Source organism: Oxyura jamaicensis, chromosome 6 (assembly GCF_011077185.1).
Source record: "Oxyura jamaicensis isolate SHBP4307 breed ruddy duck chromosome 6, BPBGC_Ojam_1.0, whole genome shotgun sequence".
NCBI classification, from domain to species: domain Eukaryota; kingdom Metazoa; phylum Chordata; class Aves; order Anseriformes; family Anatidae; genus Oxyura; species Oxyura jamaicensis.
Window position 1 is genome coordinate 28,103,343 of NC_048898.1, and position 17,555 is coordinate 28,120,897.

At 35.1% G+C, this 17,555-nt stretch overlaps 1 protein-coding gene across 7 annotated transcripts in view; it reads left to right on the plus strand.

Moving 5' to 3' along the window:
* The window catches only part of ATRNL1 (attractin like 1), a 489,972-nt gene that overhangs the window by 145,353 nt on the left and 327,064 nt on the right, over positions 1-17,555 (plus strand). For 5 of the 7 annotated variants that reach the window (XM_035329979.1, XM_035329982.1, XM_035329977.1 and 2 more), the window contains exon 20: positions 8,408-8,501. In XM_035329979.1, coding sequence (XP_035185870.1) covers positions 8,408-8,501 — 94 coding nt within the window. Of the gene's footprint in view, positions 1-8,407; positions 8,502-9,384; positions 9,422-13,478; positions 13,540-17,555 lie in introns of those variants that run through there. The other 2 variants (XM_035329983.1, XM_035329984.1) reach the window with 2 other exon arrangements.

Sequence of the window (17,555 nt, forward strand, 5' to 3'; positions counted from 1 at the left end):
CAACAACAACAAAACAAACTGGCTTGGAAGGGGCAGTTCTCATATGAGTAGACTAATGGATTACATAAGTGAACATTTACAGTGAAACTGAGCATGTCAGTGTTGTATCTAATACGTTTAAACTTGCAATTTCATACATAGTCTCGCTGCATGAGAAAGCCCAGATCTCCTTTTTTTTTAATACACCTTATGCCTTGCACATTACCAAAATTAACAAAATAGTACACCTGAATATTTAATAGCATTGTCATAGCTTTCCTTTTAAAAATAGTAACAACAAGAACAAAACCAGCAAGGTGTCTTAAAGGAATTTATCCATGTGTAGCTACTGGTTTAATAAACTTTGAAGTAAACAAACATATTAAGTTAAAGTACCATTAGTAGTGAGCTCTGTTTCAGAGAGAACTTGCTCTTGCAGCTTTATGTTAGAGATGGGGGCTAAGCAATAAATGTTTTTAAATTCAATTGTCTAAAATGCGTACTTCATGAAAATGGTGATGGGTATTCTTTAGTTGTCAGCATCAGCAAGAATGTTTATACGCTGAGCTAGCAACTCAGAATCAATTGTGCCATGGATTTATTATTTAATAAATTCTATAGGGTTGTGATTTTACAGCATGGATTTACTCTACTGGATTATATTGTTATCATAGAATCTTTCTGTTTAATTAAAAACACCATATTGTACAGAACAGTAGGGAGAACTGCTATTTGCCTAAAACTAGAATATTAATTGCTAGGGTGGTTTTTAGTTGCTGTTGCTGATTTTAAAGCTCTAATGTGACTTCTGTTAATATTTAAATATAAGATGACAAAAATAGGTTAAATTTGTATATTTTAAGCATATTCATGGGTTTTGTATCTTTTTAAAATTTAATGATTTCTTCAAATGTTAGCATGGCAGCAAAGTATTTAAAATAATTGCTTAAAGAAAATCATGTATGCATAATATAAATCTCAGTTGGAAAGGAGTTGTAGGCTTTTTTTTTTCCACTCAGACCTTGATTCATAATAATAGCTGCATCATTTGATATGTATTTATTTTAAAGAAAATTTCATATTTGTTTGAGTTATAGAAGTTCTACACTAAGGTGTTTAATGGTGGAGTAAATAAAGATCCATCAGATGCTAGCAGTAATGTTGAGCCCATTTCACTGTTTCTGTCCTAAGGAGCACAATGCGTGTACAGTAGTGCACAGTAGCACTGTTGCAACAGCCTAACAACACTTGTACTCATCTGTAGAGTGTAACATTTATGAAAAAGCATCTAACACCTCTGCTCAAGGAGGGTCAACTGGAGCCTTCTCTAGGCTCCCCCTGAGCCTTGTCTTCTCCAGGCTGAATCCCAGCTCTCTCAGCTCTCCTAGTAAGAAAGATGCTTCAGCCCCTTCATTGCCTTTGTGGCCCTGTTGCCATCTTCTGGTTTTATTTCATTCCTATGAAATTATATTCATGGACTCCAGAGCCACTCTATGAAACAAACCAAGCCATTATAGCAGGGGGATGATTGGGAGATTTGTTACAAAAGTCCACCCTACAGCTACAGTAAAATAGTTGACAAGGGTGGCGTTAATGGGATGTTAAATCTTGCTGATGTCAGGGATCATTTTCAGCACCTACAGAGGACTGAATTTCTAAGGTATATCAATACCTTGAACATAAAGGTGATGAGAAGTCATTCTTAAAACTCACCCTGGAGGCAGTTTATATAATTTTGAGTGTTTTGAATCATGTTTCTATTTCCTGTATTCATCTTTCTTAGTTGTGATAGAGGTGAATAACTCAGTGGCTCCAAAATACTGCATCTAAAATTTAGAGTCATACTTTCAAGTAGAATTCTGTAGCTGATATAATTAAAACAAACAAACAAAAAATGTATGATATAATTCATGTAAATTTTGAAAGTTCATTTAAAGAAATTACACACATTTGGGAAGGAATTTGCAACAGAAATAAAATCTCCACCAGAATAGAACAATATATTTTGAATTAAATGATGTGTCTGTGTCTCAAATTTTTTCACACGTGAAGTATTAGAATAGTGACCATTCTGTGACCATTCTAATTTTGATGCTTTTGGCGGGGGGGGTGGGGGGGGGCAGGGAGGAGAACATAAGCACCGGTAACAACTTTTTCTGAGTTTTGTGGACTGTAATTTACTTTGGAAGGTGTAAGGTTAATGCTAATCTTGCCTAATAGATGATTCTAAAATCCAGCAGAAGCTGACATTTATTTTGAGTCTCAAGCTTAACCTTATAATTAAAAACTCTTAGCACTGTGTGAATAATGAAATAGAGAATGACAGATGTACTTCTTTCCCATGAGAGAAGAAAGACATGATACGCTATCAGTCCCTGTTGTATGCTAGAGGTGTGATTAATTATTTTACTTAAAATATATTACCCAGTCTTAACTCGCTGTTATTATTTAAAATCAGTAGTGTATCGGTATATAGATTTTTACTTTTATTTTAAATGAGAAGAAAATTCTGTATACTTCCATTTTAACCATTTGCTTCTCAGATATTCATTTCTGGATTCTGAATACTGCATATGACCATTTAAATTAGGAGGAAATAGGGAATGTGAACAACAGCTAATACAGTTAGAATGTTACCTTATATTAAACTTGCTGTAAAGTTGAAGCAGGATTTCAAGCTATTCTATGCACTGATTTCTCTCAGGAGAGATTTGAGAGAGAATTAAGATCATTGTGACTTCCTGAAAGTGTTTGAGTATGCTGCTGCTGTGAATGCTGGAGTATGTACGTACAGCAGTAGAGTCTGATGTACCCTGCAGATAGACCTGTCTCTTCTGTAGTATCTTGTTCCATGGTTCACCTAGTGGAACACATCAAAAGTTATAATGGCAATGAAACAACAAACAGTTTTCTGTGTAGATGGTGTGCTTTGTTTTTTTATTTATTCTTTTTTTGAGGATAGGACCAAAAATTGCCTCCCTTTATTTATTTTTTTTAATAAAGAAAAAAAAACCAGGCTTAGAATGCCTTTCCCTGCTCTGGAATAATAAGTGGTGTTATCACTCTATTTGTTTCCGCTCTTCCAAACATGTTTTAGAGATGCAGTACGAGTTTTCAAATGCTTCAGCGTGTGCCTCGCTTTGACTCCCAGTAGACGTGTTTCCATTGGCTTCAGTGATACACTGAGACCACAGCTGATGGTTTGAAAAACCTTTTTCTGTTAGTCTTGGTTAGGATGCAAAAATAAATAAATAAATCATTCTCAGAACAATTCACTTGAACTCAATTGCTTTTAAGATGAGAGTAGTCTAGGAGTTTCCCTTTGTGTGAATCAGGATTTGCAATGGAAAAGGTTTGGGGAGATTTTCTTCTTCCTTTTGGATCCCTATTTAGAAGCATAAAGATGATTTCTGTTTCTACATAATTTCTACTAACCCAGCAGATCTGTTTGTCTAGGTGTGCTTCGTGCTCTCATTTTAGGTCAGTGTCCCAAATGAAATATTTATTGTTAAGAATTGGATATTACTTAAAGCATAATCATGATAGAGAATGTACCAACTGAATGCCACTTGAGAGATGTGGCAAAGCAGATTCACACTGTGCGTAGCTGAGCATCTGTAACAAATACAATTGTTGTAGAACTCTAAGGCACAAAAATCGGAAATTTTCCTTGACGGTTTCTCAGATATGTTAATTGATGTGGCAGACAGACACTGAAAATCAAAAGCAATAATGTGATCCTCCCACCACCTAACATTAAGTAGTGGGAGCCTAGGATTTTCAGTCAGAAAACTCTGCTTTACCCCACTGTGCAATTCTACTCAGACTCTTAAACCTTTTATTAAATATAAATGAAAAAAAGAGGGAAATATTTGAAATGTAAAGTTTTAAGTAAAGCTTTCATTTTAACTCTTATTTCGTTTTCCTTTAGCTTTAGGGAGTTCTTACAAAGAAGAATCCTGTTAAATATTTCTTTAAATCAATATTAAAGGTAACTGTCCTTTTTAGCAGAAAAAAAAAAAGCTACTTGATGCAAGCTTTAGCTGCAGCTGCTGGAATTTAAGCCACATTTCTCGAAAAGAAATGCGTAGGGATTGAGGGAAGTGGGACCACATAAAAACAGAAAATGTAAATTTCATTTCTTGTGCTGACTTCTACCAGCTGAGAATGCTTGCCTCATATGCTTTAAAACTGATTCCAAGGTTTGGCATTTTTCTACTAACATTAGACTGTGAAAGATATTGCTGTAGCTACAGTTTTAACTATTGAGTTACAGTTCTATCAGAAGAGAAATGTGTTCACTGAGAATGGTTAAACAGAGGGGTTAAAAAACAAGCAGCAGCAGGCTTTGAGTTTCACATGTATTTTCACTGATCTCAGACTCTGTACAGCTATGAGCTGCATTGCTTGGCTTTGTGGTCTGGACTTTAAAAAAAAAAAAAAAAGCATGCATACATGTGTATATTGTAAACTTTTGTCTCACCCAACAGATACACAGGTATCTGTACAGTACATAATGGAAAAAATCTTCTTGAGGTAGGATGCCTGGTTGAGCTAAATTTCAAACATCCCTTCCTGATAAAACAATAACAGGAACACATTCTTGCCTGGATGTTTTCAGTATAAACGTGGAATCAGGATTTACTTAATGACCCAATATGTTTTTGTGTACCAGCGCTATCATTATAGATTCTGTAGGTTTTGACTTCAGGATTGCTGTACTTTGAAATCAAATGTTGCTTTAGGTTGCAGTTTACTAATTAGTAAGCATGGTTCATATTCAAAGTTCATAATTTCTTTTGTATGATTTGAAAGTAGGCCAGTGGAAAAAACCTGCAGTGTTCCACAAAGATGACATCTATTTTTTTTTTTTTCCACTGAATATTGTGTAATATTGTGCTGCTTGTGCTGTTGCATTTGTTTGATAGCACGTATTCACATTTACTTTAGTAACAGCAGGTAAGGCTTATATGTATTTTGTTTTCTAAATTATTTCTCACATAGATGTCCACAGATCAGTAGGAATCCACTTTTCAATAAGAATTCCAAGCCTGAGATAAATTAAATTATGCATTAAGGAGAAGTTGTCCAGATGACATTTTTAAAATAATGTAAAAGTGATTAGCTCATGATGGCCTTTTTCAAGGTATTGTCCAGGGAACAGTTAAATTACTAGGAACTCGATCAATAAGAGTAATTGCTGTTCATCTTGTAATAGAAGAAAATTAGCTGCTGAGCTAATCAGAACTAAGCTTTTCATTGACAAGGAATCCAGAAAACAAGGTTCTGAGTCTTCTTACTCCTTCTTTCTTCTCCTTGTCTATCCATGCTAATATTAGTACCATATAGGCTTCCTATATGTGTCATGAGAATGTAGGTGATGTGGAGCAGCTGTGTTAGTGTTCTTGGGGAGAGAGAATGAGCTATGAAAGTACCCTTTATGAGCATATGTTTTATGTGTATATATTATTAATACACAGAAATCAAAATTTAGACATGACTCCGTGGGAAAATAGGTTCTATAAGCTATTTAATGGTTCTCAAGTACAAATCCAGAATACCCTAGCGGTAGGGACAGAGTGCAGTGACCAAAGCATGATGCACTTTAAAATGGAAGGAGAAATCTGGCTGATTGGAGAGCAGTGTATCTGTTGGACTCCTGTGTGAGCAGGCACATAGTACACTAAAGTGCACTATGAAGATGCTGGTTTGATTTAGATGTCCCTGGGGATAAGTGGTGCTGAAAAGTTTGCTTTATTAGTAATTTTGTGGACTGGGAAGGATGTCATGTCAAAGGAAATTTTGTTCTTTCAGAAAGTCTCATATGGCTACATCTAGTACTTTTGCAATGTATACTTCCTTTTATGACTTTTTTTTTCATGATAATAAAAATGCGTAGTATCCAAAGGATTTTATAACTTTGTGTTTAAATACTTTTGCTAAATAAAAGATACTCTAGTAAAGGAAGTTCCACTTCTACATTTGTGACCTACTTCATATAAAGTTAGAAATAACTATAGGAGTGATAATGAATGTTGATTGGCAATAGCTTCTGTATTTTTCAACATATTGACAGCTTTTGGAATATTTTCTGAAATGCAGCCTTTTAGCTCCCTTAGTTTTTATGCTGTCTTGTAACGGTGCTTCGCTATTGATAGCAATTAACCATAAGTAGAATGAGCTGTTAATGATATATTCCTTTGCTTTTCTTTGATAGAATAGCGAAGATTTTACACAATTGAAATTAACTTTTGAGAACAGGCTTTTTCGGCTGAAAGTGTCTAAACAGTCATTTCAAGAACATGTAGAGAGGAAGACGTGAATGGATTTAGAAAAACATAACTATTAATGAGGAGTAAAACTTCAATGAACATCTGTTGTGAAGGGTTGAGATCATACTTGGAGTATACATACCTGTGAGGAAGCAGTGAGATGGTTTCAGATAATTGTATATGTCTTGTATGCAGGCTGTAAGGAGTGTTTTAAAACTGAAGTAATTTTTGTGGATGGATGGCATACTGCATGTCATGAATCCATACTGTGAATAGTAGTAACTGCAAATATCAAGCCTTCACCCAGATTTGGCTCCTGTTTTCCTTAGTGGCTACAACTATGACTGAGGAAGAAAAGCAGCTCCAGAATGCTTCCCAAAGAGGAAGCCCTAGACAGTTTAAAACTCTAGTACCTCTTTAAGAATCGCAGAATCACAGAACTGTAGGGGTTGGAAGGGACCTCGAAAGATCATCGAGTCCAACCCCCCTGCCAAAGCAGGTTCCTCAGAGCAGGCTGCCCAGGTAGGCGTCCAGACGGGCCTTGAATATCTCCAGAGAAGGAGACCCCACAACCTCTCTAGGCAGCCTGTTCCAGTGCTGCGTCACTCTCACTGTGAAGAAGCTCTTTCGCATGTTGGTGCGGAACTTCCTGTGTTCTATCTTGTGGAAAGAACATTCCTGTGTTCTATCTTGCAGAAAGAACCCCTCCTTTAGCTACAGCTGGCTATTTAACAAGTTTGGAAGGCTGAACAAATCATACAATTCCTGGCATTGAAGAATTTTGTCAGCGGTACCTTATGTATTATTGTGGTTCTAGTCTGGCTTGCCTTTTTTTCCATTTTATTTTTGGGTTGGGGTAGAGAGATTATACTGTGTGTGGTATGGGACACACGGCATTGGGTGTGTGGCATGGGACACAGAAGTATTCATAGTGTATTATCCTTTATCAGTAGAAAAGGAACAGTAAAGCTCAATTCCTCTGATAGAAATTAAAAACTAGATTTCAATATTAAGATTAATAAGTGGAAAATAAACTTCTATTATATACAAGTCACTACTTAGTATTATATCTACTCCCAAGCCCACGTATTAAATCTTTTATCTTAGTTGTAATGAAAACTTCAATGAAAACATAATATGATCATCAGTGTAGGTTCAGAATTGCTTTGTATTAAAGAAAGACGTTATAGTGTGATTAACAGCAGATCATTATTCCAGTATGAGGTGGGGACTTAATGACATATTTACCAGAGGGAGGTTAATAAGTTTTGTATGCATGGGTAGAAAAGAGGAACGACTACCTAAACAAAGTAGTCATTCCTATAAACATGGGAAAGAAAATTAAAAAAAAAAAAATAAAAAATTGGAACATTAAAGATTGACTTGAGATGGGAATCCATCAAGCAACATGAGTGGCAGTGAAGAGGCCACTGTGGAGAGATTTACTTTAGCCATGGAGTTTTTTTTTTTTTAAAAAAAAGAATGACAGTAGAGTGGAGTAATGATATTGACCCCCACCAGTTCCCTTCCAAGCTTCAGGATTTTATTTTATTTCTTTAAATTCTAGAATAGTCTTATTGTGGACCCATAGCTACTGTATTAACTACAGTTAATATACAATATGTATTGATATAGTATTCACTCAGACTTTGTTCAAATGGTTTCAAAGTATTCTTTTTGTTCACTCTTTTAAAAATTAAGAGTTCCAGATACATTAGACATTTTAGGAAGCATCTGCAATGATACTTTCTGTAGTTAGACATTCAAAACTAATGGAATCTTGACATTGCTTTTGTCATTGGTCAGGATTTCATCCCGTATAGAAAAGATGTATTAATAATTTTTCATGCTGCATATGAAGGCATGTTGAAATTGTAGACCGTAATGGCTCTCCTCAAGCTGCTGTGCTTTATATTGTCAATAATCTGTGGTGGAGAGCACCTATCAACACATGCAGAGTTCTTCACAGAAAATAAACAAATTGATGTACTAGTACAATGTTCTTCAAAGAAGAATGCAATTGAAGTAATAACTTTTTTTTTCTTAAATACAGCTAGTAGGAAATGTCTTAGAATATAGCATTAATATCTGTGAAAAATCCTTTGGTTATGAAGTACAATATAGGTGGATAAATCTTTTCTCTTTCAATTTTGTAGCTTGCACGTGCAGTGGACATGCAAAGATTTGTCACATGCAAACAGGAAAATGTTTCTGCACAACTAAAGGAATCAAAGGAGACCAGTGTCAACTGTGAGTACAATTGAATGTAGCCTGAAATTATTGTAAATCATATCTAGTGTATGGTGTTTTTTTTTTTCCTTTTGTTTTTGATTCTGGATTTTGTGATTTATCTGACAATGTTTTAGTGATTAATCTAGTGTTTCCTGCATTTCTTAGGGGAGTTCAAAATTATTTAGTGTTTTCTTAAAGAGTAACATCAAAAATATCAGAAACATTTTGCATATGCTACAGATTAAAAAAAAAAAAAGCCTGTAAAAAGAAGTAGCTGCAGAACTACCTGTCATCTTCCTTTTTTTTTTTTTTTTTTTTTTTTTTTAAATGCTCTTGGTGGATTCTAAGTTAAAAATGTCTGCAAAATAGGTAATTAAATTCAATATGTTTGTCACATATCTTCATCAGGATCTACAGTAATTAGATTTTTAGCATTTTGGAAACATGTTTAGGTAGACAGTATTTTAGAAATTTTTCCACATCATTAAATACAGAACACGGGGTTGTATTGACTTGTCATAGAAAGTACAATTCTTTTTTTTTTATACTAACATAGCATATTGTCTTTGTTTAGAAGAGGAGTTTGCAAGCTGAAAAATAACTTTAAGCATAAAAGATAGGAGGACTAAGAACAAGGAACAACTGAAGTAACTTGTTAACAACTCCCTAATGTTAACTACGCCTTGTATTTTTGTTTCTTTCAGTTCATTCTGTCCTGTACATTGTACTGTCCTGTACATCCAATAACTATGATTTTTGTACCTTAAAGTTATAAACCTTTAGGATTACAGTTATTTTAAACGGTATCTCTCCCCCAAATTGTCTAAGCAATTTTGGTTGGAACTGGGGAAAAAGGCTAATAAAGCTAATTTCTCTCCAGCAGGGTGAAATTTCTCTCTAGCAGGGTGAAGGGTGTATACTAACTGACATGAGGTATATGAGGCACTTTCACTGGATTTGCAGATTCATCCTTGATACACTTAATTAACTGGCTTGCATTCTAGCCTTAACACCTTGGTTGATAGTAGAGTAGAGTCAAGGAACAAAAATAACGTGATGCAGAGGCTATGTGTTTATTCACAAGAACGAGCTGTGCTGACAGGTATACTCTTTAGGTCATACCTCTGGGACTTTGTGTCTAGCTAATTGGAGATTCAGGATGAGAAAGGAAACAAAGACTAAAGCTGAAGAGTTGCATTTTCTTGAAACTCTGAAAACTTAGTTAAATCTTCACTAAGTTACTTTTTTTTTTTTTTTTTTTTTCCTTCTTCTCTTTTTCTGTCCACTCAATCAGTTCTAGATGTTAATGACTGGCTTGATTACCAGTGTGCAGTATGGGAATGTTTTTGCCATTTTACCTGTATACAAGGAATGGAAAAAAAAAATAAATCTACTCCTGTATTCATCATACAACTCAAACAACAGGAAGGAGTTTCTTTGCTTATTTTAATCATTATTACCATGAAGACTAAAGCACTTCTTGTAGATCTCTTTATCTTGTGTCTGTCTCATCATCAGCTTCTCTGGTCTGATTGGAAACTTTTAGAGAAAAAGTTGCATACACTTGGTTGCATTGCTCAGATGTATTGGTGTAATGTCCTGAGTTTGTCTGTCATAAAATATTCTTATATTACATTTATTAAACAAGAGAGGGGGTGGTTCTGGTGGTGGATTTTCCTGTCTTGGTCAAGAGTTACAGCAATTCCACAACATTGAGAAGAGTTTTGAATTTTGTCTTTTCCACAGTAAACTTTAAACTGCAATTTCAGACTGAAAGTCTCCAATTTTGTCTCACGTAATACATTCCTCTTCCTAGACTTCTACATAGATCAAATGCTTATCCAGGGCAAGCTGTGGTATTGAAGCTTTGGAATTCCAAATATTTTCTTTTGGATCAAATAAACTCTGTAATGAAGCTATTTTCAAATTGTTTTTGGCTGTGATCAAATTTCAGTTTGTGAGCTTCACATCCGTTGGGTTCATAGACAAATATTAGCATAAAAATTGAATTTCTTGGCTTAAGTCCTTTCCCAATGCTGTTCTTTAAAAAAAATAATAATACAAAAACAAACTAAAAAGACCGTGAAGACTGTATACTTTATGACAGCACATGTAGAAAGAGACCAGCTCTTCTTATAGACATTATGAATATATTACAACACTACCTAGGATAATGTTTCAGTACTATAGACTAACTGTTAAGACCACTGGATTTCCCCCGAGGAAAGCTGGTAACCATAAATTTAGATTTTTAGTACATATCATCAAACAATACGCTAAGGGTTTGTCATTTTACTCTTATACTTGGTTTGAGAAAGTGTGAAACTATTAATATCTGAAAGTTTCAGTCAAATGTTATTTTTGAATTATTTCCCTTAGAATATCAAAAGATGAGGAACATAAATCCTGACCTGGTCCTATACTGCTATCTAATTTGTAAACATCATATGAAGAATGTGAACATAATCAAATTAATATTATATCTAAAAAATATACAAACATTTTCTCTGTGAAAATTATCCTTACATTCAACACCTGTTTTGAAAGTCCCGATTTACATTGTCAGAGTACATACACTGGTTTTATCTGGAAGGTAAGGATGATTTTAAGTCTGCTCAGTGCTTTACTCATATTTATTACTTTATGATATTCTGCATAAATAATCTGGAAATTGATTCAAGTGAAGTGTGAATACTGTTCTCCATAGCTCTGTGTAAAATGCTTTTTTGCCACTCATTAGATAGGCTGTTGTGCAATCTCAGCAGCAAACCTATAACCTTGTGATTTCTAAAATAAGGATTTCTGTGAAAATTTGAAACTCTAGCTGTTCGGTGTGAAAGTTAGATTTATATTCCTGTCAAGAACCCTATTGATTAGAAAGTCTTAGCTGCAGGGCTGTATGTTATCTCCCTCTTTCCCTCCCTTTGTCTCTTCCTTCCTCCCTCTTGTGCTTTTATAGCTGCACGTCATGTGCAGTACACACCATGCCTTAGGGGCAGAGGTTTTAGGAAATCAAGGAGACCCTACAACATGCGTTTTTCTCCAAGTGAGAGCTGCAGCAATCTGTAGAGAAAACAAGTAGTTTCTTGTCTTGGGACTGGCAAACTGCTCTCACTTACTGCCTTTAAAAAATATATATATTATTATTTTTATTAGTATTTCTCCCTTCAACTCTCAACTTAAAAAGAGTCTTAATGTTGTTTGTCTTCTTGGAGGCTCTCTCTCTATATGTATCCATATATATGTATATATTTTACCCATCTCAAAGTTGCCTTAATCTCTGAATTGTGCTGTTGCATACCACAAAGCACAGTGCATTTTAAATCAAAACTATTGGTCTAAAGCAGTTCATAGGATACACTTAAATTCTGTTTTGCAATGTCTCTTTAATGATGTGTGATACCATTTTTTCAAAATATAAATATTTATATTTCCTTTAAGTAGGTAATTTCAGTTGGTGAAAAACTGTAGTGTTCTACTAGTCAGGAGAACCTAACTTGAATGCTTTGATTATTTAATGTAACTAGATTATAAACCAACATAAAAAGATATGAATAAAAATATGTTTTCTCAATTTTAATAATGAATACATATTGGTAACAAGGAAAATAATTTTGTCTTTAAACATATTTTAAAGTGCAAACTATTACTTTAGAGTAAGTATGTAAATATTACATTTACTTAATTGTCTTTAATATTGGATTTGGTAACTGTTCGCACTCTCATTGAACTTGGTCTACAGAGGCTTCGAAGTTTCCATGTCTGAGTGTACTCCTGTGCAGGTTTATATACAGAGAGAAGTTTTCAGGAGTGGTCCTATGGAAGGAATATGCTAAAGGAAAATTTCAAAGTTAAAATTTTCCATTACATGAGAGGACTTGTACTGGAAGAAAAATATAAATATTGCAGAATGAACTGAGTAGTTGCATCATTGAGAAGTTTCAGTATGTCTGGGCTCTCCCCCAGAGATAGCCTTCACCTGTAGCTTCTGTCATCCCTTGTAAACCTGTGTAAATATAGTCAAATTATGAGCTTATGAAAATCTAATGTTACAAATGCTTGGTGGAAATTTTTCACCGTAGTGAAATTTCAGTGAAATTCTTTTTGAAGCTTAGTGAATTTTTCAAATTTTTCAGTCTTTACTGTAACATTTATCACACCATGCTTCACAATTACAGCCATTGCCATAATTCTGGGGAAGAAATCAAACTCTTTTATTAAGTACTTTCCACTCTGGCAGTTCTTAGGATGTTGGATCTTTTGCCATTTGGTCATATCTCTGTTACTTTTACATATAGGATGATGTTTGACATGAGGTTGTTTTCTCCTTGTTCCTGCTGAGTCCAGGCTTTGAGTTTTCCACATAATGGAAAACGTACTCTCCTTTCCATACTTATGTGTATTACTCATTTAGCTATTATGTTTCAGGAAGAATTCCAGCAAAATCTGGCATGTAGATCCTGCTGAGTTTAGTGACAGCCTCCGTTCTTATCTAACACTGAAAATTTTATCTTGCTTCTATAAGGAGAAGCCCTCAGCTAGTTCTTGAACAGCTAGATTATTAGGCTTCTAAAGAGAACAATAAAATAAAACTCCCACTTCAACATTAAATATGTTTTAAACATACTAATTTTCTGCTCCAAATGTAGTAACTACTGCCAGATCTATTAAGGACTTGAGATACCTTTTTTTTTTTTTTTTTTTTTTTTTTTTTTTTTTAATTATGTTTCTGGCATCAAATTGTTTTTACTTAAATTGTAGCTTTCATTTAAACAATATTTCTAGTATCAAAGCTTCAGACCCAAATGTACTCTAAGGTCTTAAAAACTCACAAGGCAAATACCAGGAACTAGAAATATTTGAGATAGTATTTAATCTAAAATTTGAAGAAAAATAAAGCTTGTGCTTTGGAAGGGGCTTTGTGCAGTATTTTTAATGGGTTTTGGCAGTACTGTATGTCACTATCAGCCTTTTTATTGATCTTTCTCACTGCAGTAGGCTCACATCCTGTTCTTCGGCAGAGTCAGTGCGCGATGTGTAAAGTTCAGGAAGCTCTCTGGGACCTTTGAGTTGTGGGCCCTGTAGATATGAAACAACACTTTTTGTTAAGAATTGTTACATTGCAAACATTACAATTTATTTGGAAATTTGTCCAACTCTAAAACTGGAGAAGAACCGGAGTTTGAATGTCCTGTATTATTCCTAGTGAGCAATAATCTCAGTGAAGAAACAAAGAGGAGCTGGTGATTAAGGGAGCAGCTGCAGACACCTAGCCAAGAGCTTTGGAGGTTGGTTCTTTACTGTGGGTCAGTTGTGAATGTGTTAAATCTGGAGAACACTGCAGTATCGATATTGCAATGTAAAACTAGTTATGTTAGCAAGATGTCTCATGCCAAAAGCTGAATTTAAAATGGTACACGTGATTTGCTTAGGTGATGAAATATGAAAATTCTGATGAAGTATGCTTTTTATCTTTTTGACTTCAGTATTAAGTGTCTGGAAAAATGGGAATGGTTTGGGGGAGAGAGAATTCTTCTTTCATGGGGATAAAGTGATTTTGCTCTTGGCTTTTAAGCTGGGCTCTTTAATAAGTAACTGAGTGTTACACATATATACATACATTATGTATAAAATGTACATATATATGTATGGCTTTTGTTTTAGCAAACTTGCCACAGCAGAACCTACTTAATGTTAGGTTTCAGTTGTTCTCAAAGTTTTTTATTATTATTATTATTTTAATATTCATTATTTTCTCTTCAGTCTACCTCTGAAAAATACAAACTGAAGTGCAAGACAGACTTTTTTTTACAACTTTCTAGGCATTCTTGGCTGTGAAGGAATGCAGGCAGTGCATGTTTCTTGTGCCCAACCAGTTTATGTTAGTCTGCAAGCTGGATATAGCGTTAATTAAGTAATATATTTTTTGGTTTACCATTTGAAAAGTATCTGGTGATGGATTTTCTTTCAATGTAAGTGAATAAAAACACTTTGTTTTCTAAAATAAATAATAAATAGATGTTTGTCCTGTGCCATGACCATACCACTCAGTGACTGTCATTTGAAGACTCTGGTTTGCTTTGTGCAAAATGTATCAGTGAAATGGGGGAGAAGAAGGGAGGCTGCCCAAGTCTTTTAGAGATGACATGCCAGTGAGACACAGTTTGAGTTCTGTTGCTCAGGATGCATCCAGTATAAAACAAACCTTTTTTTATAAGAAGTACTAGTAATTTTTAGTGTCAAATACTGCTGTAGTTCTGATTGTCTGAGGATGTAGGCAAGGCGAAGCTTCTATTATTTTTTTAGAGTAGTGCAGCCGACAAGAATAGACAAGCTTACAAGTTCTTTAGGTCTGATATAGAACTGTAAGGATTTAAAGCTAAACACAAATTAAGCACAGTTATTCTGTCTTTAATTAGTTACATATCGCTTGGTCTGGTTTGGGATGAATTTAGGAGTGAGTATGATAATGTTTATTGGAGAAAGAAACTGTTAGGGATAGCCAATGTCTATGATACCTGGTATCCAGTGAAGTTGTGACCTAGCTTCTGTTCTTGTTTTTAGAAAGTGCTTGGTAGATGCTGAGGGTATTCCCATGATGCTAAAAAGAGGGGGAATGGCTGCATTGCTTTGGTTGCCTTTACATGGTGTGTAGGGCAAATGTTAAAGCAGACTGGCAAACATCTGCATAGCACAACACTTTGTCATGGTCTCAGAAAGAGCCACAAAGTGTTGCTAAAATTCCCCCTCCCCCCGCCCCCCGGGCCTCCCCCTCCCAACTGTTGAAAGTGATGCTGGGGCTGTGCTGCATTGAATCCTTTAGGTTGTACAATGAAAGCAATTGTGCTTCTCTGGGTCCATGAGAACTTCAGTTAAGAGCTAACAAGGCTGACTTAAGAAAAGTAATTAAGTAATTTAAACCAAAATCAATATACACAATTATTACAAAGCACCTAGACCAGTGAGAAAGATGCATGCAGTTATGCCATCTCTTGGCACTGCTTCCATGAGAGTATGTAAAAGGAGATGACCATTTCTTGTAAAACAGCTGACATAAATCTTTGTTAGTATTCCAGAAGACACTTGTGGGAGGTTGCTGTTAGTGCAGACCAGCTTCTTTTCAACATGCATTTCTCCCAACCAGTCCTCTCCTAACCTGAATGAACCAAACGTTCCTTTAGTCTATTATTTATGCCCAAATACGATTTGGGGATTCCCATAAATCATAAGTGAGTAGATGCAGTTTGATTATCATGGTCACTAACTCTGTTAACCATTAATGAAATTATTCCATTCTTTTTGTGGTGCCGTGGTTGGACTATAACTGTGTCGTTCACAGCAGCCTTAACAGATCTTGCAGATCATAAATTGTCTCGTATAGGACACTATGTGAATTACTTTAGTAAAGTACATTTTGCTGTTCTGTATTAATGAGCATCAGTGCCTCAGTGTAGTCAAACACTGTGTACCTAACCATGTTACATCTTCAATATTCACTATACCTGCTGTCAGATTCTAGCTGTTTTTCAGACAATAACAGCTGGTCTACCTGATGTTTTGAACGTTTCACACCTGCTTGGTGACTATTCCGACCCAGCCACTTCTGTCCAGAGAAACTGTATGCTGGCTTAAGTCCAGTAAATAGTTTGGATTTGTAACTCCCAGTTGTCAGAAACACACCTCGGCAATTTTACAGACCACTAAGAAACTCTACAGCCTTGTTGTCCCAGGGGACCTGACTGCTACCTGTTTGTTCTATGGGGAGCTGTGGCATTCATTTTGTTTTGGGGATTTCCACTCTATACACTGGGAATCTAACAGTTAGGTGGTGAGATAAAAAGCATTACCACATCTCTGTGGATTTGGGCTCTGAACTATCCAGTTTTGATGCTCTTTTTGTTCCATTGTGTCCTTCTTAAGGAGACAGTGAAGTTGCAGTGTTCTACCTTTGTAGTTGTCTCTTTACACCCTTTATTCTATAAATAACTCCTGTAGACTATAAGATGTAAAAATCCTACATCTCATATGATAATGGTTCATTCTCATCTTAACACAAAACCTCATTTCAGATTTTAAACGTATTTGGTGCAGGAAAGACAGGAGAGAAACAATGATATAGATTTCCCATAGAGTTGTTTGCGCCTTTCTACTGCTTTGGTACTGACTTAGGGATCATTTTATAGATGGAAAATGAAGTAGTTGATGACTTTTCTGGCTACTCATCCTGTTGTCATCAGGAAAAATCCTTCTACTGAATTGACGCTGACAAAAAGAGATATTTGAGGGGATCTGTCTTTGAAATTTCTTCTATATACACATAAATAGTAACCAATTAAATTCAATGTATGTTATACTGCTACCAAAGTCAACTTTGGACAATTAACTATGGAGCAGAATGGAGGAAAAAAATATTATTGAATAAGAATTAAGAAGAGTGTTTTTTTTTCCCAAAGATTTAGGAGTAAACACTCCTAGTAAACTTTTTGGAGGGCAAAGTTTTTCAAGGTGGACAATAAATGTTACTAGTAGCGTTTTTTTATGGGCTGCTTATCTAGAACAAAGAATTTGATGTATCTGATTATTTTTGGCTCCATGAAGCACTGAAGTCAGACTTGATATACATATGTATTTGAAAAATCAATGATACCAGAGAGATTTTAATATCGTGTTCTTGCTAAGGAAATCTTGTCTAATATGTGAGATACAGATCAGCCTTAAAAGTGGTTGGTCAAAATTTTTTGCATCATTATCAGCCCTTTGTGATGGAGAAGAGACAGAGTCAGTGTGTTTCCTCACATGCTCCCATCCTTGCTGTTGGTCCTTACCAGCATCTGAGAGAAAGGCAGTTGGTCAGTTTTAGGGAGAGGCAAGAAGAGGTTAAGACAAAAGAGTGGCTTGTAGCAGTATTGTTATTGCTTTAATCAAAGCTGTATTTTAAAATAATACAGATTTGGCTGTGTAAAGCTATCATATTTCAAGTGTTTAGTAAACAAGGGAGGCTCTTTTATTAATTAGCTTGCTATTTAGGGCAAGGTTAATCAATCAAAATTGTCAGAACTATGATTAAAAAAA